Source organism: Mustela lutreola, chromosome 16 (assembly GCF_030435805.1).
Source record: "Mustela lutreola isolate mMusLut2 chromosome 16, mMusLut2.pri, whole genome shotgun sequence".
NCBI lineage: Eukaryota > Metazoa > Chordata > Mammalia > Carnivora > Mustelidae > Mustela > Mustela lutreola.
The window spans coordinates 41,479,536-41,505,288 of record NC_081305.1 but is presented as its reverse complement, the minus strand read 5'-3'; the positions used below and the strand labels follow the sequence as shown (position 1 = coordinate 41,505,288).

The following is a 25,753-nucleotide window of genomic DNA, read 5'->3' as shown; positions in this document are numbered from 1 at the left end:
TAAACTCAGGTAGATAGTGTCAGAACTGAATTAAATTGAAGGATACCCAGGTGGTATCTAGGGAGCTGGGAGAACTGGTTGATATGATTGACTGAACATGTGGGGGCCAGAACTACTGAGTAAACTGGTGAGTAGAGGAAAAAGCACTCTTTCAAAAAAGATTTATTTATCTATTTGTTTGAGAGAGAGACAGAGACAGAGACAGAGAGACAGACAGTGCATGCACATGTACACCAGGGGGAGGGAGAGGAAGAGGGAAAGAATCCCAAGCTGACTCCGTGCTTTAAGCGCAGAGCCCAATATGGGCTTGATTCTGCGATCCTGAGATCACGGTCCAAGCAGAAAACAAACGTCTGACACTCAACCGACTAAGCCATCAGGCATCTCACACAATTTTTCTTTTAGCAGGACAATAATCTAAATATAAGCCAAAACTGTGTAACTATTAATAGAACACAGAAGTAAATCTTTATGACCTCGATTTGACAATGGATTCTTAGGTTTAACACTGAAAACATGAGGAACAACAACAAAAACATAAACTGGACTTCATAAAAATAAAAACATTCTGTGCATCAAAGAACAATACTGAGAATGGTAAAACACAAGCTATGGTATGTGAGAAATATTTGCAAGTCACATACAAGGGCTTTATATCTAGAATATATAAAGAACTCTTAACAACTCAACGACAGGGATACCAGGATGGCTCAGTTGATTAAGCATCTGGCTTTGGCTCAGGTCATGATCCCAGGGTTCCATCAAGCTCCTTCCTCAGCAGGGAGCCTGCTTCTCCCTCTGCCTGCCACTCCCTGGCTTGTGCTCTCTCTCTCTCTGACAAATAATTAAATAAAATCTTTTTAGAAAAAAGACTTTTTTTCTAAAAAAAAAAAAAAAAAAAAAAAAATCTTTTTTCTAAAAAGATTTTGTTTACTTATTTGACACTGAGAGAGAGAGATCACACGTAGGCAGAACAGCAGGCAGAGAGAGAGGGGGAAGTAGGCTCCCTGCTGAGCAGGACCCTGGGATCATGACCTGAGCTGAAGGCAGACGCTTAACCACTGAGCCACCCAGGTGCCCTCCTAGTTTTTTTAACCCCCAACCAGAAAAGCCCAAGTTGTGGGCCAATGTTTAATAAAAGGGCATGAGAAATAGGGAAAAAATTTTCTCTGTTAGTCTGAAAGAACATAATCAATTCCCTATTTCTGACTACAAATGATTTATTGAGATATGCAACCCATGATTATCTTTTTTAAAATAATTTTTAAAGGTTATTATTTATTTATTTGACACAGAGAAATACAGTGAGAGAGGGAACACAAGCAGGGGGAGTGGGAGAGGGAGAAGCAGACTCCTTGCATAGCAGGAAGCCTGATACAGGGTTCGATCCCAGAACTCTGGCATCGTGACATCAGCCGAAGGCAGATGCTTAACAACTGAGCTACCCAGGCAACCCCATGGTTGTCTTTTTAAAAAATACGTAAAAAGGGTAAAAGTTCTGGAAAAATCATTTATCTAAAAAAACCTATTTCTAATAGATCAAGTTCAAATATCAACTAATGTCAAACTTATTTACCAGTATATTAATACCTAAATATACAGTCATACTACATGGATAGAGGGAAGAGCTGTAAAGATCAATTACCCAACACAGTATCTCCATTACAAAATACCAAACCTTTGTAAGTTTAAATATGACAAACATATACATAGTTAAGTACAAACAGTATGCACAAAGTGACATCATTAGTATTTTCCAAAAGATTTCACTTTTGGACACAAACTAAAAATTGTAAATCTAATACTGATGGATAAGAAAAAAAAGTCTGTTGAATACCAAAATGTGAGAGCAATAAATGAAAAAGGCTGAATTACTCAAGAAATGCCCAAAGTAAGTTAGAAATCTAAGCATAAGCTCAAATGTAAATCTAGAATAAAATTTTTAAAAAAAGATTTACTTGAAAGAGAGCGAGAGCAAGAGCGAGAGTGAGAGAGGGAGACGGTGAGTGAGCACGTGTGGGGAGGGGCAGAGAAACCTAAGCTCACTTTGTGCCAAACACAGAGCCCAATGGTGGCTCAATTTCATGACTCCGAGACCACAACTTGAGGCTGAAACCCAAGAGTTGGACGCTTAAGTGACAACGCCACTCAGGAATGCCTAGAATAAGATTCTTGATGTACCCTTTAAGTTAAAACTTCTGTCAAGTATTACTTGTAAGATCTAGTCCCAACCCACTTATACAAACTTCCAACAAAGCTCATTATTCTCAATAACCAAAGCAGGGTTTCTGTCCTCTACCATAGCTTCTCCCCACACTCAACACATGCTATGTTTCAGCTTATATGCTACTTGTATTCATCAGTTTTCTCCAGAGAAACAACCAACAACAGACACCCCCCACACACACACAGGGATTTACTTTAAGGAACTGGCTCATGTGAAAATCCACAATTGGCAGAGTAGGCTGACAGGCTAGAGACTGAGGGAAAAGCTGAAGCTGGAGTGCACAGGTGGTCTGCTGGCAACATTTCTTCTTGCTCAGAGGAAGTCATTCTTTGCTCAATTAAGGCCTTCACCTGATTGGCTAAGACCCACTTATATCATGGAGAATAATCTCAAGTCTACTGATTTAAAGAGTAATCTCATTCAAAAACCACCTTCACAGAAACATCCAGAATATCTGACCAAATATCTGGGCAATTGGCCCAGCCATGGAGACATAAAATTAACCATCACACATCTCTATTAGTAATACTTTCAGGTGGAAGTAACACATTATTCCTCTAAAAATGACACAGCATTCTGTCACACTGTCTATACCCTCCCCTTCCTAGAACTAAAAAATCTTCAGGAGAGGGGTGCCTGGGTGGCTCTGCCGCCTGAGCATCTGATCTCTGGTTTCAGTTCAGGTCATGATTTCATGGGTTGTGGGACTGAGCCCCACATCAGTCTCCCTGCTCAGCTGGGAGCCTACTTGAGGATTCTCTCCCTTTCCCTCTGCCCCTCCAGCCACCTGCTTTCTCTCCAATGAATAAATCTTAAAAAAAAAAAAAAAAAAAAAGTCTTCAGGAGAAAAATCTGTATCTAAATAATTTTGCAACTCCCTCAGTACCTAACACTGTATCCTACATATTGCTCACATGTGCATATTTGTTGAATAAATTCCACAGCGGAAAAAGCTATTAAGTAAGCAACGTCCAAAATTACTGAATACTGTTCAATATCAACGGAATTGAATTAAATCATACAATACTTCTACCTAGAATAAAATGGGAGAATGACTGCATCAAAAAGAAAGACAGATTTGGATATCAACAGGATGGGAAAACAGAAAAAAAGCATTACTTAAAAAACAATAAATGCAAAAGCACTGAACCAGAAAAAAAAAGTGAGAAGTTGCACTTGGCATTTTTCTTCTCTTTCTGATATTTATCCGTAAGTACAGTTCTTTTGCACAACTAGTATCCTACACTAATTACTGCTGAAAGCATCTGAGATACTACATATTTGGAATGAACTGTTATATATGGCTTAATCATTTAAATATTAAGACTAGCTTTATAAAACTATCTCTTCTACGACGTAGGACCCATGCACAGACCCTGATGGAAGGACAGTAGTAAGTCCCTACCCCTGGGGGGGAAACAGGACTGCTTGTGAATTACATCAAAAACTGCCTCCACAAAGCTTTATTTCTCCACACACCTGCATTCTCCTCTTTGGTCCCTTCTTCCCCCTCACTCACACTACTTTCTGTTAGGGAGTATTACTGCACTGAGTGAAAACATCTGTCTCTGGCCACTATCATCTTTTCCTGTACCCAATTATGTATCTGTCACCCCAGCAGACATCTCTACCAACCTTCTCTCTGCAATATTCTCAACCACCTCAGCACTGATCACACACCAACCACTGGCAATCCAAAGACAAAAACCACCCTCACTCCAGAGTTCCCAATGAAGGTAACTTTCCTCTCATCATTCAGGCATTTTCTTTTTTTCTAAAGATTTTAATTATTTGTTTGAGAGAGAGCTAGAGAGAGGATGAGTGGGGTAAGGGACAGAGGGAGAAGAAGCAGGCTCTTTGCTGAGCAGGAAGTCCGATGTGGGACTTGATCTTGGGACTCTGGGATCATGACCTGAGCCGCAGACAGACACTTAACTGACTGAGACACCCAGGTGCCCCTCACCTTTCAAATATTCTTAAAACCAACTCATTACTTTGACTCTAAACGTTGAAGTAACCTCTGGTTTGCCTAAAAAGATCCAAAACCATCTTGTCCTTTTCGTTAGTACATTTCATCATCTTCACTCATTTTTTTCCCTCTTGCTTGCACTCAGGGGGGGTAGAGACCTTATATTTCTTTTAATCTAAAGTCTAAATCTCCCACAATTACAGATTTGAGACCTTGCTCAGTTAGTTAGCTTCTCCCATTTGCAACTTCACTTGCTTTCCCCATGCAAGATTCTTCCCCTTGAATTACTAACATTTGCAGATTTACTCTGACATATTTTTCCTAAAGCATGAGAATGTCAGACTAAGCATAAGGGAGTAATGACTTGTGAGAGTAAGAATTTAGGGAGAGTGGCATGAGGAGAAATTGTATAACCAAAAAGCGATTCAAAAATTTAGACAGTGAGGCAGTAACTGCAGTACTGAGGCAGTAAACAACAGTAATAATGCTAAACATATTTATCAGGACCCTTCTGAAACTGTAGATAAGATCCTGAAACATTTCTGTAAATCACAGGACTGCAAAAGAAAACTGAACTATACTCATCATTATTAATTTGAGAGAGTAAAATATCTTTAATACCGTCTTCAATTATCACAATTTTTCTATTAAATATTAAGTTGTACAAGTACCACATTTTCCAACCCAGGTAAATTTTCAGAAAAAATAACGCTTTATGAGACCAACAAATAGTTACTCTGCTATGTAAAAGGGACATAAGGGGGAAAAGATGCTGATGTCTAGTTGTGAAACATAGTAGTAAGGCACGGTAAGCACAAGAAGAAAACAGAAAACAAAAAGACAACACAGAAGGTACACTTAGCATTTCCTGAATTGTGGGGTATCAGGGAAGGCTTTGTGGGGGTGATGATGCTCAAGCAGAACCAGGAAAAATAAATCTAATGTCCCTTCTGATCCATTCCCAATTTTAGTTAATAGGAATCGCTGTTGTACCATCACTCAATTCTTCCCTGTTCCCAATCAACTTTTTAAAGGCTAACCCACTCTCCTGATTTCTCATGTATCTGTTCTTCCCTCTCTATTTTAACAAGTTTAGGCCTATATTTCCTCTTTCCCAAACTCTTAAAATACTTCAACTGACGTCACTATTGTCAACCTCTCCTCTCACCTCCAATGTTTTTTGCACAATGCTGTAGCATAAACTTCCTAAAGATTGACTCTGACATGTTACCTTATCGGCTAAAAAACTTCCAATGGCTCTCAAAATCTACCAAGAAAATTCAGACTTCTTAGCCTGTCATTCAAGTGACAAACTGAATATATTAAGATAAATTTAGCAGTGGAAGTAAAATAAAAGGGGAGGGGAGAGTGCCTGAGCACGCTATATGACACATTTTCACTGTCACTTATGCCTTCCAGAGTTCTTAAATTTTTTCTTTCCACTGTGACTTCTTAAATCTGTTGCACTGCTCATTCTTCAACCACATCCATATAAGGAGTAGGGGAAGAGAACCCCAAAGGCATTTTATGAAAAGGCCTCAAATCTGAAGGAACTTGGATGATCTAAGGACCTGAATGAGAGCAACTGTGATCCCACCTTAAGTGAGCACTAGGTATTTTGGGTCAGGATAAAAGTTTGGGGCTCTAGTTATTCCCTGATAAGACTGCAAACTCCCTGTGACCTGGGACCAGATACTTCCTACTAGATATCCTCTTCCTGTGGCTAACTGTAATTATCCGTCAGGCTGCATCTTAAATGCTGTGTTCTTTTTTATTTTTTTAAAGATTTTATTTATTTATTTGACAGAAATCACAAGTAGCCAGAGAGGAAGGCAGAGAGACAGAGGGGGAAGCAGGCTCCCAGCTGAGTAGAGAGCCTGATGTGGGGCTGGATCCCAGGACCTTGAGATCATGACCTGAGCCAAAGGCAGAGGCTTAACCCACTGAGCCACCCAGGCACTCCTAAATGCTGTGTTCTTAAAAATCTTGTCTCGACTGCTCTTTTGTTTCCTAGCACCTAGCATACTGTCTAGCATGTAGTCATAGAAGGTGCTTAGCAATTTTCCTGAATGAATAGCTTACTAAATAATAAGTACCAGGCAGATGTAAGTTTCTTAAATGCCCCATTTGCTCCAAGCTGTTTTTAGTGTAGAGGTACCTCTGTTCTTAATGGTGTCCACGTTTTTCCAGACACTCTATCCCACCCTCTCCAGAGAGTACCAGTGTTGGAGAAGAGCAGCTATCCAGCTGTGTGAAATGCAAAAAGGGATTTGGAAATCTGACCACCATTAAAACAATTTTTGAGTTAATCTTCCAGTTTTTAACCCCATCTTCAGTTCGCATTCCTTCATTCTTCTCATCAACTCATTACTTCATATTTCATTCTAGTTTCCACTGCAACTGGTAATGCCAATTGCTGAGCCTTTCAGAAGTCTGGGTGTGAATCAGGTTAGTTCTTGGTGTAACCCACTGTCTACTTAGGTTGTAGCTTTTTCAGCTCTTCTAAGTCATTTAAATTCACCCACTTGCTTTTCAAACTCCAAAATTTTGTTGCTCTTGTCTCCTTTCCAAATCTACCTTGTCCTCTATAGTTTTATGCCTAAAACAACAAAAAAGTCCTTGCATATAGTTTTAGTAGGATTTATCAACAGTAAATAAAAGTAAAACCTTGTCCAATGCAGTATAAATTTAATCTTTATTCTTTAAGCTGCTTTCAGTTGTGCTTTCTTTCTTGTAGTTGGTTTTATATTTTAATCTCCCAAACTATAAAACCAAGATACAGAGATGAAAATAACAGAAAAAAAAAATACACACACACACACAATATTGCATTCAATAGGAATTCAAAACATGGGTGAGGAATGGAGGAAGAGAAACAAGACAGAAACTAATCTAAGACAGAATTTATTAGGTTGAAGAGACTTGGGAGTCTTTGGATTTACAAGATTCACAGAGAACCACTCAGGAATCAGTGTGGTAACATTTCTGAACTCCAAGAACAAAGCTTCTGGAAAGAGAACTAAGAACCAGATTGGCATCAGCAACGCTAGAATGTCAGAATACAACAAATCAATACCTTCAAAGTTTTATAGAAAAAGACTCTTGGGGTGCCTCAGTTAATTAAACATCCAAATCTTGGTTTCAGCTCAGGTCACAATCTCATGGATTATGGGATTGAGCCCTGCGCCAGGCTCCTGCCTCAGCAGTCTGCTTGAGGATAATTTACCTCTTGGCCCTCCCCACCACCCTTGCAAAAAGATAAATAAAATAAAAATAAAAGTAAATCTGAATTTAGGATGATAGAGTCAAGTAATTAAGAAAAACACAGGCTCACTAAAAATAATTTGCCACCCACACATTCCATGTAGTTTTTTGTTTGTTTGTTTTTAAATGCTAAAGATGCCCTCAAACACAACTGGGGGTAAAAAGAGAATTAAATAAGAGGTCAACATTGAAATACGAGGCCCTGAGTGTCTCTGAAAAGTCTGGTGAGAGATAATAAATCAAAGTAGAGCAGTAGAGGCAGTAAGAGGTCAGATTTTGGATATATTTTGAAAATGAAGGTAATATGATCAGAAACGCATATGAAGTGTGAGAAGAACAGAAGAATTAAAGATGACTCAAAGGTTTCTGGTCTTACCAACTAAAAGGATGAACTGTCAATTCAATCATATGGAGAAACAGTATGTGAGAAATAGGTATGTGGACATTTCTCCAGGTGTGTTAAGGAGGCAACTGGGCATACAAGTGAGGAGGTCCAGGCTGGAGACAGGAGTCACTAATGTACAGAGAGTATTCAAAGTCAGGAACTGTAAGAGATTATCAAGAGAAAAGTGCAATGGTAAAATAAAGTATATCAAGAAGTCTGTCACCTGGGACGCCTGGGTGGCTCAGTGGGTTAAGCCGCTGCCTTCGGCTCAGGTCATGATCTCAGGGTCCTAGGATCGAGTCCCGCATCGGGCTCTCTGCTCAGCAAGGAGCCTGCTTCTCTCTCTACCTGCCTCTCCATCTACTTGTGATTTCTCTCTGTCAAATAAATAAATAAAACCTTAAAAAAAAAAAAAAAAAAAAAGAAGTCTGTCACCTGTGCAAATAAAAACCTAAATAAACTAGGTTCAAAAAATAATATAAGTTAAGTGGTGTGGATAATTCCTTCAAGGAATTTTGGTGTAAAGGGAAGGACAGAAATGGGGTGATAGTGGGGTGCCTGGGTGGCTCAGTGGGTTAAAGCCTCTGCCTTCGGCTCAGGTCATGATCTCAGGGTCCTGGAATAGAGCCCTGCACCGGGTTCTCTGCTCAGTGGGGAGCCTGCTTCCCTTTCTCTCTCTCTGCCTGCTTGTGATCTCTGTCAAATCAATCAATCAATCAATCAATCAATATCTTTAAGAAATGGGGTAATAGAGGAAACAGTTAAGAGTCGTAGTGTTTTCTTGTTGCTGTTTTTTAAGATGGGTGAGTTAGCATCAGATCTCCTCGCAGACAGGAAAGATCTAGGAGAGAAGGAAAACTGAATTTACAGGAAGAGAGTAGAGAATTGCTAAAGCAATGACCTCAAATCAAGAGGGGATGGAATTTACATAAGGGGAAGGGTGGTCTGGCAGAGAAGAACACTTTCTCTACATTGACCACTGGAAAAGTGAAAGTGTAGAGCACAGATGTGAGTAACTGGATATATGTGGGATTGGAGGATGAGTTCATCAAAATTCTCTTCTGCTTGCTGTTCTTTCCTCAAATAGGAAGCAAGGTTCACAGACTGAAAGTGAAGATGGGTAGGAGGTATTGGAGGTCTGAGGAAAACAGAAGGAATGAAAGAGTCATGCAAAAAAAATGGAACAAGGAGACTATGGAAATACAGTATGACTGTAGGGAAGTAACCATGAGTGATGAGGTTAGTGAATGTGAATTTAGAGTGAAACTGGTCAGCATGTCTGTGTTGATATAATCAGGACTGTGGTTTCTCTAAGCTTGTACAAGAAAGCGGGAGGAGGCAGGAGGCTGAGTTTATGCTAAATATTGATGGTAACTGCTCTTGGATTTTAAACAGGATAAAGAGGGAAGTAAAGCCCTGAGGGGCATGTGGGACAGTGAAGGGTAGTAAGTTCAACAGACATACTGTACTTACAGTAGGTCTGAATGACTTACGGAGTTCAGGTGCTAGAGAAGACAGAGATGGAGATGGTGGCTGGAAATAAAATGAGATAGTTATACTCTCTTAAGCACCTACAATAAACCAGGCACTTTTTTTTTTTTTTTTAAATTTTGAGTCACTTAAAAAAAAAAAGAGATTTTTAAAATTTGTTTATTTATCAGAGACAGAGAGAGAGAGAGAGCGAGTAAGTGCACAAGCAGGCAAGGTGGCAGGCAGAGGCAGAGAGAGAAGCAGGCTCCCTGCCAAGCAAGGAGCCTGATGCGGGACTCGATCCTAGGACCCCGGGATAACAACCTGAGCTGAAAGCAGTGGCTTAATCCACTGACCCAGGAGTCCCAACTTTTTTTTTTTTAAAGATTTTATTTATTTGACAGACAGAAATCACAAGTAGGCAGAGAGGCAGGCAGAGAGAGGGGAAAGCAGGCTCCCTGGGGAGTAGAAAGCCTGATGCGGGGCTCGATCCCAGGACCCTGAGATCATGACCCACGCTGAAGGCAGAGGCTTAACCCAGGGTGGCTTAACCCCTGGGTGGAGCCACCCAGGCGCCCCAATAAACCAGGCACTTTTTTTTTTTTTTTTTTACCACACCATCCCATTTTTTATTTCTTCCATCTCCCAACTTCCATTATATAAACATATATTTTTATCCCCAGGGGTACAGGTCTGTGAATCACCAGGTTTACACACTTCACAGCACTCACCAAATCACATACCCTCCCCAATGTCCATAATCCCACCCCCTTCTCCCAAACCCCCTCCCCCCCGGCAACCCTCAGTTTGTTTTGTGAGATTAAGAGTCACTTATGGTTTGTCTCCCTCCCAATCCCATCTTGTTTCATTTATTCTTCTTCTACCCACTTAAGCCTCCATGTTGCATCACCACTTCCTCATATCAGGGAGATCATATGATAGTTGTCTTTCTCTAAACCAGGCACTTTTGATACTACCTCATTTACTCTCAGAATAAATGATGGGTACTATTATGTATATTTAAAAGAACAAGTTAAAGCTAGGATTAAATAAATTGTCCAAGGCCAAAGAGCTACTAAGCATTCCAACTGGGCTTTTTGGTCACATTTTCTTTGAGAAATAAATACCCCACAAAACTAGAATAAGAGGGGTGTCTAGGTGGCTCAGTTGGTTAAGTGTTGGGACTCTTGATTTCAGCTCAGGTCACGATCTCAGGTTGTGAAATTGAGCCCCACAAGGAGTCTGCTTGAGATTCCACTCTCTCTCATCCTCCCTCTCCCGCTGCCCCCCCCAAATAAATAAATAAATCTTAAAAAAAAAAAAAAATCCAAAAAATCAAAACTAGAATAAGATCCCTGTGAATAAAATATTTTGCAAACTAATTTACACATCATCCATTAAAAATTAAGATTAAAATTAAATTAAAATTAATCTTAAAACTTACTTCAACGGTGCTCGCTTCGGCAGCACATATACTAAAACTGGAATGATACAGAGAAGATTAGCATGGCCCCTGTGCAAGGATGACACGCAAATTCGTGAAGCGTTCCATATTTTTTGATCTCCCTGATATGAGGAAGTGGTGATGCAACATGGGGGCTTAAGTGGGTAGGAGAAGAATAAATGAAACAAGATGGGATTGGGAGAGAGACAAACCATAAGTGACTCTTAATCTCACAAAACAAACTGAGGGTTGGGGGGGAGGGGGTTTGGGAGAAGGGGGTGGGATTATGGACATTGGGGAGGGTATGTGCTTTGTTGAGTGCTGTGAAGTGTGTAAACCTGATGATTCACAGACCTGTACCCCTGGGGATAAAAATATATGTTTATAAAAAATAAAAAATTAAAAAAAAAAAACTTACTTCAACGATATCTAGATTTTAATACAGCTAATTAAAATATTACTTCAGGGGTGCCTGGGTGGCTCAGTCAGTTAATTGTTGGACTCGATTTCTGCTCATTATCGCAGGACTGTGAGAGGAAGCCCTGTGGTTGGGCTCCAGGAGCGTAGAACCAGCTTAAGATTCTCTTTCCCTCGCCCTCTGCCCATCCCCCCAAGTGCGCATGCACGCACATATGTGTGTCTAAAAAAATAAACTGTATTAATGTAAAGCACCACAGAGAAATAAGAAGGTAAACTGTTTCTGTAGAGGGCATCTTCTACCATGGAGCAGTAAACTCAGGTTAAGTCATCTGCAGTTACTAGTAGTATTACTGTGGCACTGAGTTAAACACTACGAAACCCTTGCTATGTGTCAAGCACAGGTAAGATTTCTTTACTCTTCTATTTCTTTCCTTCTATTATTATTTTCTTCAGGCTTTTTACTGTTTTCTCTACTTTTTTTTTAAATTAAGATTTTTATTTATTTATTTGACAGAGAGAGATCACAAGTAGGCAAAGAGGCAGGCAGAGAAGGGTGGGGAGAAGCAAGCTCCCTGCTGAGCAGAGAGCCCGATGTGGGCTCGATCCCAGGATCCTGGGACAGGACTTGAGCCGAAGGCAGAGGCTTTAAACCACTGAGCCACCCAGGCGCCCCTGCTTTCTCTACTTCTTACTCAGAAAGCCACAGTTTATCTTACTCCTCTCAAAGATGCAGTTAGTTTCTGACATTGACTTCAGACTCCCAAATTACTAAGTATTTCTGTGGACTGCATAGCAACAATAAACTGTTTCCAAGGCTCAAGTTCTGGCAACCTCACTAAACCAAAAGAAACTGCAGCCTGAAAAGTTACTAGATCTTTGGACATTCTAGGTAGTGATTTTGTGAACTGCTGGATTAGGTCCCCAACTCATGTGAGAATGCAAGAAATCAATACAGCACTTTCCAGGCATTTCATCCATCCTACAGAGCTCTCCTATTCACTCAATGGAGTTTATGAGTATGTGGCTAATTAACAATCAAGAAGTGGCTAAGGTATAAAAATGGGCAGGACTTAGCAGATGATCTAAGTAATAAGTAATTTAGTACTAAGTTACTTTATGTAATTTAAGTAACTAATCTATTACCAGCTTTGATATTCTCCTACCAATGCCTTGATTTTAAGGACAAATCATTTTAAAAGCACCCGACTTATTAAACATTCTTCTTTACAAATACTTTCCTAATGCAGTGGCAACCTGGTTTTCATTTGAGTGGTGTATTACCCAGATATAGCTAACATAATGTAGATGAAATAAGAATTTCATTCATTTTAGCCCATTTTATTTAAGTATTATAAAAATCTACAAACATAACACTTATGGGAAATATGTACTTTCTCCAACTTTGAAATTCCCATAATAAGAAATCTTCAATAACTACAACTATCCTTTCATTTATTCAAATATTTACCGGGGGCTTGCATTGTTCTAGGCACCAAGGGTAGAGCAATGAACGAGACAAAACTCCGCATTTGTTAAACTTCCATTCTTCGCAATCTCTTCATATCCAGTCTCTAGTATGTGCTTGGGCATCATATTCACAGACACAGGTTTGAATATACAGTAATTGGAAATATTCTACAAACTATTCATGCGTGTCACCACTTTTCAATTCACTTGAACATCTGGAACTAATTCTTCCCTTCAATTTTAAATGAAAATTATAACTGAGCTTGAGTCACAAGGTAAAAACTCCTTCTCCCTAACAATGTCAATTTTGTCATAAGATTTTATCCTCCTGTATTTCTAGTCTCCAAAAGCTCTCACTGTGGGGACAAGGTGAGGGGCAATACCTTAGGCATTTCAATTTTAAAGAGGTATATAATTGTGAACATGGAAAGTACTATTTGGAGATTCTCCCAAGAGATTTCTACAAGATTAATAACCTAAAATGCTAAATAATTTCCATTTATTCACTAAATAAACATTCATTCTCCCAGGAACTGAGACTTTATGGAGGGAAGGAAGGTGACAAACTTATGCAAATAAGCAAAGAAGATGATGTGCAGGTCACAATCAGGAAGAAAATAAACTCAGAGCTGTGACAAAGACTCCAAGAGACAAACTACAGACCAAATGATCTATTAACATACTTAACAGACTGACATCAGTCTTTCTAAGTTGCCTTTAAGACTCCTTGACATTCATAAGAAGATTCTGTGTATCAAAGCTCATCAAACTTAACTTCAATATTACCTTTACAGAGCTAGAGCTAGTCTGTGAAATAGTCTGTGAAATCTCTAGCAGAAAATAAAGGACATTACCCAGTTAGTTACTACCCCTGGGCTTTTGATTATATTTAGTGTGATCATACATTTTATTACCCGAACTGGAACACTTTCAAGAGTGAGAAGGGACGTTTTAGTTTTATTTTTTTAAGGTTTTATTTATTTATTTTAAAAGATTTTATTTATTTATGTGTGAGACAGAGAGAGTGAGAGATCATGTATGAGAGCACAAGCACAGAGAAGAGGGAGAGCAGGCTCCCTGCAGAGCAGAGAGCCCATATGGGACTTGATCCCCTGACCTGCGTCAAAGGCAAGCGCTTAACCAACTGAGCCACCCAGGCGCCTGAAAAGGAGTGTTTTAATAATTATGCCAGAACAACAGGCACAAACAAGGACCTTCCACCAGGGCAAACCAGGCCATTTGGTCACCTTAACTACAGAACACATCTAATAGAACTAATCCAAAATTTTAAGAGCATTGTATAGTTCCACATGAATTTAAATTATAAGTAATATCCAAGTAAAGGACCTGTTTTAACCTGGATCATGTAAACCAAGTGAATCCCTTACTAAATTTAAGTGAAAGGGCAAAACAGAAAGTTCTGAAAAAGTAATCTAAGTATCTTTATGACCTTGGGGTAGGGAAAAATTCCTTAAAAAGGAAGAAAGGGGGGCGCCTGGGTGGCTCAGTGGTTAAGGCCTCTGCCTTCAGCTCAGGCCATGATCCCAGAGTCCTGGGATGGAGCTCTCTTCGCAGTGGGGAGCTTGCTTCCTCCACCTCTCTCTCTGCCTGCCTCTCTGCCCACTTGTGATCTGTCAAATAAATAAAAATCTTTAAAAAAAAAAAGAAGGAAGGAAGGAAGAAAGAAAGAAGAAAGAAACACTAGCCATAAATAAAAAAGTAATAAACATGTCTTCTTTAAAACGAATTTATGTTCACCAAAAGAAACCATTAAATGGGGGCCCCTGGGTGGCTCAGTGGATTAAAGCTTCTGCCTTTGGCTCAGGTCATGATCCCAGGGTCCTGGGATCCAGCCCCACATCAGGCTCTCTGCCTGGTGAGGGAACCTGCCTCCTCCTCTCTCTCTGCCTGCCTCTCTGCTTACTTGTGATCTCTGTCTGTTAAATAAATAAATAAATAATCTTAAAAACAACAACAACAAACACAAAAACAAAAAACAAACAAAAAAACCATTAAATGGGAAAAGGTATTTGCAACAGATATACCCAGCAAAGGATTTGTACTCAGAATACTGAACTCTAGAAAAAGACCTGCATTTCAGTAGTAAAATGAGCAAAAGATTTCAAAGGCATTTCATGAGATGAAATCCAAATGACTAGGATATGAAAAAGTGTTCAGCTCATTAGTAATCAGGAAGATTAAAGCCAGGTACACTCATACTCACCAGACTGGACAGAATTTAAATATCTGGTACTAAATATTATTGTTGGTAAGGGATGTGGAACTAGAATTCTCATATATTAATAACTGAAATAAAAACTAGTAAACAACAACAAAACTGCTTAGCATTACCTAATAAAGACACACATTCCCCATGACCCTGCAATTCAAGTACACACCCTTAAGAAAAGTACACAAACAGGCATCAGCGCGCTTAAAAACAAATGTTCACAAAGGCATTGTTCATAATAGCAAAAATTGTAAACAATTTAAACATTAACTGTAGAACATAAAAAATGAATGCAGAATAAGCTTGTTATATTCCTGATGAAATCCCACGCCACAACAAAACAAAATCAAATATATATACAAGATGATTCCATTTATATAAAGTTCAAAAAGGACAAACATAAACTCTATTATTCAGGGATGTAAACTTCAGTGATAAGACTATAAATGTTAGAATAATGTTCATATCCAGCTTAAGTGGGTAGTTGTGATGATGGGAAGATGCAGGGGGAGGATTCTGGGAAGCTGGCAACAGTCTGCCTTGCCCTCTGTGGTCCTTACAAGGATCTTTGTTTAAAAATATTCCATTTTGGGCGCCTGGGTGGCTCAGTGGGTTAAGCCGCTGCCTTCGGCTCAGGTCATGATCTCAGGGTCCTGGGATCGAGTCCCGCATCGGGCTCTCTGCTCAGCAGGGAGCCTGCTTCCTTCTCTCTCTCTCTGCCTGCCTCTCAGTGTACTTGTAATTTCTCTCTGTCAAATAAATAAATAAAATCTTTGAAAAAAAAAAAAAAAAATATTCCATTTTTATCTATGTATCTTTTCAACGTGTGAGGTAATTTCACAATAAAAGGGGGTGAAAAAAACCCTCTTCCCAGAGAGGGGAAAAAAATTAACATCCAAAAGAGAATTCTAAGAATGTCATTTGAAGAGATTAACTCAACTGATATTCACAAAGATAACAGGGATCTCTAAATATAAATACATACTGTGTTCTAAACCGCACAAACAAACTTTTTGGCTTGAATCAGTTCAACTGCTTCATCATCCAAATTTTAAAAAAGGTGGAATATCAGATATCACATTACTTCACAAGTCATAAATTCTAAACTTTTAAGACCAAACACCCCACTTCTAATTCTGGAATTTGAAGTGCCCAGTGTTGACAGGATAGCTTTATTGGAGATTTAGATTAGATACTTCTATGTAGAGTAAGCTACCAAAATTTGGTAACTTCAGTTTTTGCAAATACAATTGAATTCCCAAATCTCTGTTACATATTAAATAACTCCTCCTGCTTAACAAAAAGCATGTATTATATATGGGGGATTAATTATCAAAGCCGTAAGTACAGACAATTCAGTGATTTAAAAACATCTTTTCATTGCTGTTCCCGTATTTATCAAGTCAGGATACAAGGAACAAATTGGCATATGAACTGAACTATTACAGACTAATAAAATTGTAGTTAATATTAACTTTAGAAGCCGAAATGGATTTTTTAAAAATGTGGGTCAGTAACAATATAGACTTTTTGTTTTCTTGAATAAAAGAATATATCCAAAGGCTTTAAAAAAACTGAAGTTAATACATCAGAAATCTTAAGAATGTATGTAGTTTTTTTTCATTGTGAGAAGTAAAAGCACAATCAACTCAAACTCTAAACTGGCAAGACACCTAAAAATTCAGATTACGGAAAACAATGCTTTTTAAAAAGTTATTAAACAACTTTAATGAAAAATACTGTATGTGGTTCTCACCAAGAGCTTTAGAAAGCCTTTTTGATAATTTCATAAAGCCATTAAAAACTAAGACACTACCCAGCTAAAGACCCATGGGTTGGGAGTGGAAAAGAAGTGAAGATTAAAAAAAAAAAAAAAAAAGACTTAAGACTCCTTACCTCAGGTATAAAATTTGTCCCAACACGAGTGTTATTAAAAAGGACACCAAAAGTGTCACTAGTGTGACATTTTAGTGTGACATACTGTGAAATGACTCTCCTACTAGTTACAGATTAAGTTTTTCTTCTTTTTACAGATTTAGAAAATTTCTTCCTAGCCCTGGACCTCTGTCTCGCCCACGGAGTGCATCCCATAACGCCACGAGATGTCCTGGAAAGCTACCTTAATTATCTCGCTACCCTCTTCTAAGGATTCCAAACTTGTGAGATTTGCTTTAAGAGCAGGAGCTCAAGTTTATTTTCTTCCTGGTTTTCTGGCGGAGCGAAGGCCCAGCACGTGTGAACGGAAACAAAACCCACTCAAGACTGGGCGACGCTTAACCGAAATACTACGGGTACGACACTTTCCTCCTCAGTGCCCCGGCCTCGCCATCCCAGGGAGCCTTCACAGGGACCGGTCAGAGCCCACGGACCACTCAGATCCGCCTTCGGAACAAGGGTCCTGGGTCAAGCTTCAACCCTCCTCCCCACCTGCTTTCCAGAAACAAGGGTCGAGGCGAGAAGCGCCAGCATTTGTAAAGAGATGGTTGCACAACAGCCCCAGAGAAGAAGGATTCCGGTTTAACAGGTAAACAAGACCGCGTAGGAGACAAGTGGGACGCGATCTGCTCGACGGTACCGGTGGCAGCTGGAGACGGTCTGCGTCGCCGAGCAAACCCAAAGTTTCGGCACACTACTTACAGTTCACCTGATGAATACCGGGACGAACCGAAATTAAGAACGTGAGAAAATAGGTCCCTTCGAATCAACAAATCGCACGAAACTCAAGCGAGGCGGAGAAATTCTTTGAATACTCAGAATCTGTTTTGTGGCAAGACGACAGAACCCCCGAATTTCGGAGTTGGAAGACACGTCTCTCCGTGTTCTCCGGCCCGTTCTCGGACTTCAGGGCCGCCCCGCCCGCCCCGCTCTCGGTCCTGTAGTTCCCGGATTGAAGGCGCGGACCTTCGGGGTGGAAGCCAGGAAGCCCCGGGGAGGCCGCGGCCCGGCCCGCGACGCCCGGGCCCGGAGGGAGGGAAGGGAGCGGCCTCCGGGAGGACCACGGAGGAGGCAAAGAGGGAGCGAGGAAGCCGCGGGCCGAGAGCCGGGCGCAGCACCCCACCCCGAGGCCCGCCCCGGCGTACCTTTGGCGAGGGCTACGGTGGAGTTCTCGGTGTCGATGGTGTAGAGGATGCCCTCGTAGCGGATCTCCGCCTTGGAGATAAGGCTGATCTTGCTGCCGATGTAAGGGGTGCCCCCGCTCATGGCGCCGCCGCCGCCGCCGCTCCGGGCCGCTCGCAGAGAGGCAGATCCCACGCCGCTGTCGCCGCTCCACAAGCCCGCTCGCTCCGTCGGCGCCTACAGCAGCCGCCTCAGACCCAACATGGCGGCGGCGCCGGCTCCGCTACCCTCCCCCAGCCTCCCGCCCTCAAGCCGCGGCGCGGCGGCGGCGGCGGCGGCAGCGGCGGCGGCGCGAGGCATGCTGGGCCGGTGAGGCCGCGCTCTCGCGAGACTCCGCCGGGTGCGGGCGGCTCAGCCTTCTCCCGCGGTCTCGGTAGTCCCGGCGGCGCTGCTTGGCCTACTCCGGGGCAGCGGTGCTCGCGCGGCTTGAGAGACGATTCAGGGAGAGGCGAAGTACCTCGTGGCGCCAGGACACGGTGGGCTGGAGTGGAGGCGCGCGCGGCCCTCTTGACCACCCCTGCGGCCGCCTCCATTTCCAGACCCGTCGTATCTTGTCCGTCGTCCTGTGTCCGCTAATGTGGGTCTCGCAGCCTGCAAAATGGCCCATCCGCCTCCAGACTCGTGGCAATCCCCTTTAAGACGTCGTCCTTTCCCCCTTTGAAGCTACTGTGCCCTCTTGAAGCTCTCAAGGACCATGACAGCCTCCCATTACCCAACCAACACCCCCCCCCCCCAACTCCCCTTCGCAGCTGCTGGAGCTGGGACTCTGTCCAACACTTTCAGATGGTCTCATCTAGGCTCGTGGCTTTCAATGCCACCACACAGACCAATCCCAAGCATTTGTCTGCTGCTTTGATCAATTCTGTGAACTCTGGATTTGTATAAGCCATAGTCTACTCAACCTCTCTGGTTGGATGTCTAATCAGCATGTAATTAACTTTGTGTCTCCAAAACAATGTTCGCGATTTTCCCTCTAAAATTAACCTTTGCCCACTATTCACCACTGGGGTAACTGCTACCATTTATTCAACTGTTCATCTTTTGAGTCATCCTTGACTTACCTCTCACCCGGAAATCTGTTCTGATTGCAAATCCTGTCCTTTCCATCCATAAACTATAACCTGAATCTGATCACTTCTCACCATCTCTATTCCTACCCCTGTACAACAAACCCTACTTACCCTGCCCGGGGTTACTACAATTCCCTCCTAAAAGGACCCTCTACCTCTGTTCTTGCCCCAAGTGGTAATTCTCCACACAACAGCCCTCGGGATCTTGCCAAAATCTAAGTCAGATCACGTCCTTCCTCTCTACTCAATACTCCTCTCCCCGGTGATCCTTTGTCACCCAGAGTGAAACTAGACCCCTTATTTAAGCTTATAAAAATATATATATGATTGAGCCCCTTGTTGCCTCATTAGCCGCCCTTTCTTTACCAAGAACTTTAGCACTTTATTCAGATCTCAGATGTGATTTCCAGAGATGACTTTCCCTATTGTCTTTATTAAAATAGGACACCTGCATCACTATATTCCCTTAACTTGCTTGCTTTTTCTTCACAGCCTTTATCTCTCCCCAAGATGTCTTTTTAATTATTTGTGTGTATCTGTCTCCTTTGCTAGAATGTAAACATTTTGAGACAAGGATGCTTTAGTCACTGCTGTATGGTCAGGACCCAGTACAGCTCCTGGCACAGGGCAGCTTCTCAGTAAATTGCTGTATGGATGAGGGCAGGGCACAGACAGGATGTCTGGTTAGCTGAGTGAAGGAATGATGAGAAGTGTGGCAATGTGGAGAGGGGGAGGCAAGAAAGAAGACTGGAGGTTGTGTTGAGCCTGGTGCACAATGGCTTCAAAGGAAGGCTATGAAATCATCTGCCTCAGTACCAGCTTCCTGCTGGGAAATTGAGCTCTTACTCGTGTTCATTCCTTTCCCTTCCAGGCCTACAACCTAGCTTAGCTTCTCATCCTTCCCAAGCTCATCTTTTTCCATTGCAAAGCTGATGATTCCCAAATTTACATCTTTCAGATATCCTGACTCTCAGTCACACAAACTATGTACTTTCTAGATGCCGTTTTTGGGGTGTGTCTCACAGGTGCTTCCTGTGAAGCTTCCAACTCAACATGTTCAAAATTATCTGTATCTGTAACCTTCCTTCACCCAAATAAACCTGCCCTTTATCCCTGCTCCTCATTGCCATCACTGGCCCCAGGACTCAATCAGATATTCAATACTGAAACCAAGAGTACTCCTCTAGCTACACTCTGGATCACCAATCTTGTTGCTTCTGTTAATGTCTTGTAACTCATGGTTTCCCGCCCCCTGTGGTGCCAGGAACCATGCATAATTGCTGCTGATCAGTGTGATACCCCATAGCATATTATATATATGAATCTCCACCTTGTGAGCTAGAAAACAGTTGAAAACTGTGACATGTTTTATTACCATGGCTTCTGAAAACCCAGATCCCATGTTGCTCCCCTGCTTAAGAGCCCCAAGATCCCAATTCCAATGTATGCATAGGGATTTCCATACCAACAAGTGATTCTTGGACACCAGCTGGGGTGTCCTACAATTCAACTCAATTCTGACACTATCTACCTGGAGATAACATCAGATCCCACAGTTTGAGGTCTTAGTCCTATAAGACTACTCCCCCTTCAGATGCCAATCATAAGCCTAGGTTATCAAATGTGCTTCCAACCAACCAACCAACGAACCAGCTAAAGACTGGGGGCTCCAACAACCCCCCCCAACCCCTTTGGACTTCAGACTTGGTCACAAATTCAGGTTTTTACCATACTTCTGACCAACTGGCTGTTAATCAGAAGTTCCCACAACCCTCTTCCTTGAGTTCACTTCATTTGCTATAGTGACTCACGGAACTAGAGAAACATTTTACTTTCTAGATCACTGGTTTATCATAAAAGGATATAACCCAGGAAAAGCCAGACAGAAGAGATGCATGGGACAAGGTATGTAGAAAGGGGCATGGAGCTTCCATGCCCTCCCTAGGCATGCTGCCCTCCCTGCATCTCTACGTCTCCACCAAACTGGAAATTCTCAAAACCCTATCCTTTGGAGTTATAATGGAAGCTTCATTACACAGACATGATTGGTTAACTCATTGGCCATTTGCCATTGATTCTATCTCCGGCCTCTCTTGCCTCCCTGGAGGTTGGCAGTGGGGGGCAGAGGGTTGGAGTGGGACTGAGAGGTCTAACTCTGTAATTAGCAGGTCCGCTGCACTGGCAACCAGCCTCCATTCTTAGGTGCTTTCTACAAGTAACCTCATTAATGTACAAGAAGACACCTTCATCACCATCAGTAGTTATGAAATTCCAAGTGTTTTAGGAGCTCTGTTCCAGAAACAGGATGAAGACCAAATATGAATTTTTCTTACTATAATTCACAGTATAACAAGTTCCTCTGGGCTTCCAATGCCTTGAGGGCAAGATATGATCTACGTGTCTCACAGACGTCCCCTTCTGGTGGGACCTGGACCCAAGTATCAGGAGATGATGAGGTCTTTCAGTTTAGTCCCCAGCCTTCTGCATTGCCACCCATTTAACCAAAGAGGAAGACTAGCTCTGTGTTTTGAATTTTCATCTTTTCAAATCTGTTGCTTTACTCCAGAGAGATGTTTATAGTATTAGTCGTTTCTTCTTAGCCAAGCAGAGTCCTCTGACTGTGGCAGGCCGCATCACTCGCCTGCCCAGGCCCAGAAGTGGTAAATGCCCCCTGTAGCCGCTAATCTCATTTATGAAGTCTTATCCCCCTTTTCCAGAATAGTTCCTTTAAAGCACTTTGTGATATCTGTAAAAATAAATATATTTTACTCTACCCATTTCCCCCCTCTCTTACTACAGGAGAAGTGATCGTCTGCTGTGACCTTTTCAATCTAACTGGAAGTGGAATTTGGAAGTTTTTTTTTTGTTGTTGTTCATATATCTCCATTAGGGATATGTCCATTTTATCCTTAGGGAGGCCCTCCTGGTCAGTTTTTCCTCTAGAGTTGGGATAGACTGCTAGCCTTTCAGTTAAGTAACATGACATTGTTGACTTGCATTTAAGGCCTGTGTTTTTGGGAAATATGTCCCTTTGAAGAACCACTCTGCTCATTTTGAGATACATACCCAAACTGAGATTTAATTGGTGCTATGGGGGATGTCTCCCATCCTATGTTTGTTTGGCGGTGCAGGCACATTGTGTGTCATTGTGACTGATTTCTGTCTCTCTCTCTCTTTCCCTTTTTAGAGCATGATCATTGAATTTCTATAGGTAAATGCACAGATGATACAATTTCATTGTTTGCTGACTTTTATCTTTTTAAAAAGATTTTATTTATTCGTTTGAGAGAGAAAGAGCACAAGAGAGCATGAGCAGGGGGAAAGGCGGAGGGACAAGCGGACTCCTTGCTGAGCATGGAGCCCAACATGGGGATTGATCTCAAGACCCTGAGATCATGATCTGAGCTGAAGTCAGATGCTTAACTGACTGAGCCACCCAGGTGCCCTTCTAATTTTTAAATGAGAAAACTGAGGCTCAGAGATGTCAAGTAACCTAGATCCAATACTAAGGTAGGAAATCATGAATTTCAACCTCATCTGTATGATTCCATAATGGATGTATTTTACAACATTCTAGGATGGCAAATCGAGTAGCTGGCATTGCTGGCCAGGAGAATTGTGTTGACAGTTCTGAGGGTGTCTCTGAAATCATTAGGACTTTGTGCCATGACTGGTTATCAGTATGTTCCATGGACACAGGGTGGAAGAGTGTTGACGCTAGGAAATCTCTGTCTATATCATTTACCTCCTAGTATCTGCTATGAAAGTACATGTGGCAAAGTGTTTTGTAAACTTAATAGTGCTCTATAGTTATATTAATCTTTTAAAGAGTATTTTATTTATTTATTTATTTAAAAGATTTTATTTATTTATTTGACAGAGAGAGATCACAAGTAGGCAGAGAGGCAGGCAGAGAGAGAGAGAGGAGGAAGCAGGCTCCCTGCTGAGCAGAGAGCCTGATGCAAGACTCGATCCCAGGACCCTGAGATCATGACCTTAGCCAAAGGCAGCGGCTTAACCCACTGAGCCACCCAGGCGCCCGAGTATTTTATTTATTTAATAATCCTCAATCTCAAGCAGACACCATGCCCAGCAAAGAGCCTGAGGCAGGGGTTCCATCTCACAACCCTGAGATCATGAACTGAACCCAGGATAACAGTTGGACTCTTAACTGACTGAGCCACCTGGATGCCCCTAGTTGCACCATTAACCTAATCATTGCTCAAATATCTGTCCAATGATCTCAACAACAAACAACAGAAATGGGTAAGAAGTGTGTGTGTGTGTGTGTGTGTGTGTGTGACTAGAAAGTAAGCAAAATAATAGAAACTAGTCCATAATAAATTTATCCAAAGAAAATCTTTCTAAAATGCAAATTTTATAGTGCCAGACCTGGCCCTCAAAGCCCTATCCCAAAAAACCTTCCGTCTCTATGACCTTAGAATAACCTGGGGTCTGTTGTTTACAAAACCCTGTGTGAGCTGACTCCTGGTTGATTTTCCTGTCTTACATCTAATCCCTCTTCTCTCCCCCCTTCTTTTAGTCTGTTGGGGTGGTCCACAGTCCCTGGCAGGAGGGTGAGGGGCGGTGGTGTCCCAAACAGACCAGGTTCAGCCACTCACCGCTGACGGAATTGAAAGGCACGAGATGGTGGGGGTAGGGTGCGGAAATGAGAAAGGAATTTACTTTGGTGAGGCCAATCCCAGGGAAGACAGCGGTCTAGGGTTTCAAAGATTATCTCCAAAGTGCAGAAAATACTTGCAGTGTGTAAGAAAAATGCGGGACAAAGGTGGGTGGGTGTGAGCAGGTAGACAGTGAAGGTCTGTTGGGTCACTATCTTAAAGACAGTCACGGGCAGGGCAGTCCTTACTGCTTGAGGGGGTAGCTTTGGTTCCCAGCACTGGATGCTTAACCCACAGGGTCTCCCACCTGAGCTAACAGTCAGGCTGGAAAGAAGAACCCAACTAGAAAGTTTAAGGTCACAGTTGGAGGCAATAAGTCCTCTTTCATCGTCTCTACTCTCCAGCCTTCGTCCTCTGTTCTGGAAGCCACGTTAGATTTCTCTGGGATTCTTCTCCCTCTGGAGCCTTCTCCCTGAAGCTCCTCGCCTAGCTATCCAGTCCCAGGGCCTTCTCACTGCTGTCCCTAGAGTGGCTGTCTGAGATAACTCTCAGTCCTTGTCCTCATAAGCCCATCCAGCCTTCCTATCCAACCTGTGCTAACTTTTGCCGTTGAGCGAATCACGTTGCGGTGAATTGCCTAGTTCTGTATCCATTTTCTACCCGAGTCGTTATATTGTGCCGAGAGCGGAAACGGTAGGTACCTTGTCACCTCTGTATTCTTGGTACCAACTCAGGACCCTGAGCAGACACGCAAAACATCTCTGTGGGTGATTTAAGAGACAAATGATCTTCCGGTGTTTTGTGAAATTTCGAGAAAGATGCTCACAGTAGAAGGTGACCTTTTTTAAAAAAAAAAAAAAACAAAAAACCAGGAGATATGGTGGGAACCACTTCTGGCTTTACAGGATTCAATTTTAATACGTGAGGGCTTAAAATGGGTTGTGTACGAGTTTCATTATTGCACCTATGTTCTATGTTTGGATTTTAAAGTGAAATGTTTTGCCTCCAATCCAGGCATTTTTATTCATTTCTTGTTGTGTACTAAGTTAACATGCAAATTTCAATTGCCAGTTGAGTAGTTCTGGGTGATGTTTTCCTGTTACTATAAGGCAGACACCCATGGCTTTCTCATTCACCCCATCTGGGCCTCCAGTGTGGTCTAATTATCCTGAAAAGCCAAGATGTGTTAGAGCTGAGCTTGATTACTCTAATGGCACACAATGTTTTTACAAACCTCCCGATTCCTGAATAATTATCATTATCATATGTATGTGTTTAGCCAAAAGCTTAATTGGAAAATTCCAGAATGAAACAATGCTACATGAGGGGGAAAAAAAAAACAAAACACAACATTCCAGTCATTTTCTTAAAAAAAAAAAAATCAAAGTGCTGCTAATACATGCATAAGGTTAAACCATCAAATCATGTGGTATAACTTCTATTGCATAGCAATTATTCCCAGACTACTTCTCCCCCACCATGGTCCTATGGAGACAACCACTTTTAACTCCTTCGGCTGTTTCTCTTGGTGGTTTCCCTAAATAATACGCTTACATCACCAGGTCTCAATTCACTCGTTTTAGACATTATCTTAATTTCTAGCTATGTTAAATGAAGGTTTCTCTTATGGGGGTTGTACTTAGAGATATTTTAAACTTCTCTTCCATTCCTAAGTTGCCTTTATTTCCCTCATGCGGGACTGAGGTCCAGGCTGCATGGGTTGTTAGGTGGGTCCCTTCTGCCCGTGTGATGCCTTGTTCTATGTACAGCCTTTGCTTTCCTGACAGTTCTATTGTATGAGGATGTTGCCTCTTGGTTATATGTTTTGTTTGCCAGTCTTAGAGTGAGTCTAATGGCACATAAGCTTTGGTGTGTTTTTTAGAGGCTTTCGTAGAGCTCTGGTGTCCACTGGAGCACATAGGAGAACCAGATCATAGATCCTGATAGATTTCCTGTCTGTGATGGGGCCTCTGTGTTTGTAGTGGACTCAGACTGAAGGACTTCACTTAGGGTGATCAGGTGGGAGGCCACTCTCTTAGATTTTTAACTGGCAGACCTCTAAAAGCAA

General features: G+C 41.8%; 1 protein-coding gene and 1 non-coding gene across 8 annotated transcripts in view; one reads left to right on the top strand and one right to left on the bottom strand.

The window, feature by feature from the left end:
* The window catches only part of LSM14A (LSM14A mRNA processing body assembly factor), a 55,190-nt gene extending 36,967 nt beyond the window's left edge, over window positions 1-18,223 (bottom strand). For all 7 annotated transcript variants that reach the window (XM_059153427.1, XM_059153428.1, XM_059153430.1 and 4 more), the window contains exon 1: window positions 17,957-18,223. In XM_059153427.1, coding sequence (XP_059009410.1) covers window positions 17,957-18,077 — 121 coding nt within the window. In that variant the 5' untranslated portion in view covers window positions 18,078-18,223. The remainder of the gene's footprint in view (window positions 1-17,956) is intronic.
* On the top strand, window positions 10,767-10,873 carry LOC131819067 (U6 spliceosomal RNA). The gene has a single exon (XR_009349046.1). It is a non-coding gene; the product is annotated as a U6 spliceosomal RNA (small nuclear RNA).
* Window positions 18,224-25,753: the final 7,530 nt, after the last annotated feature.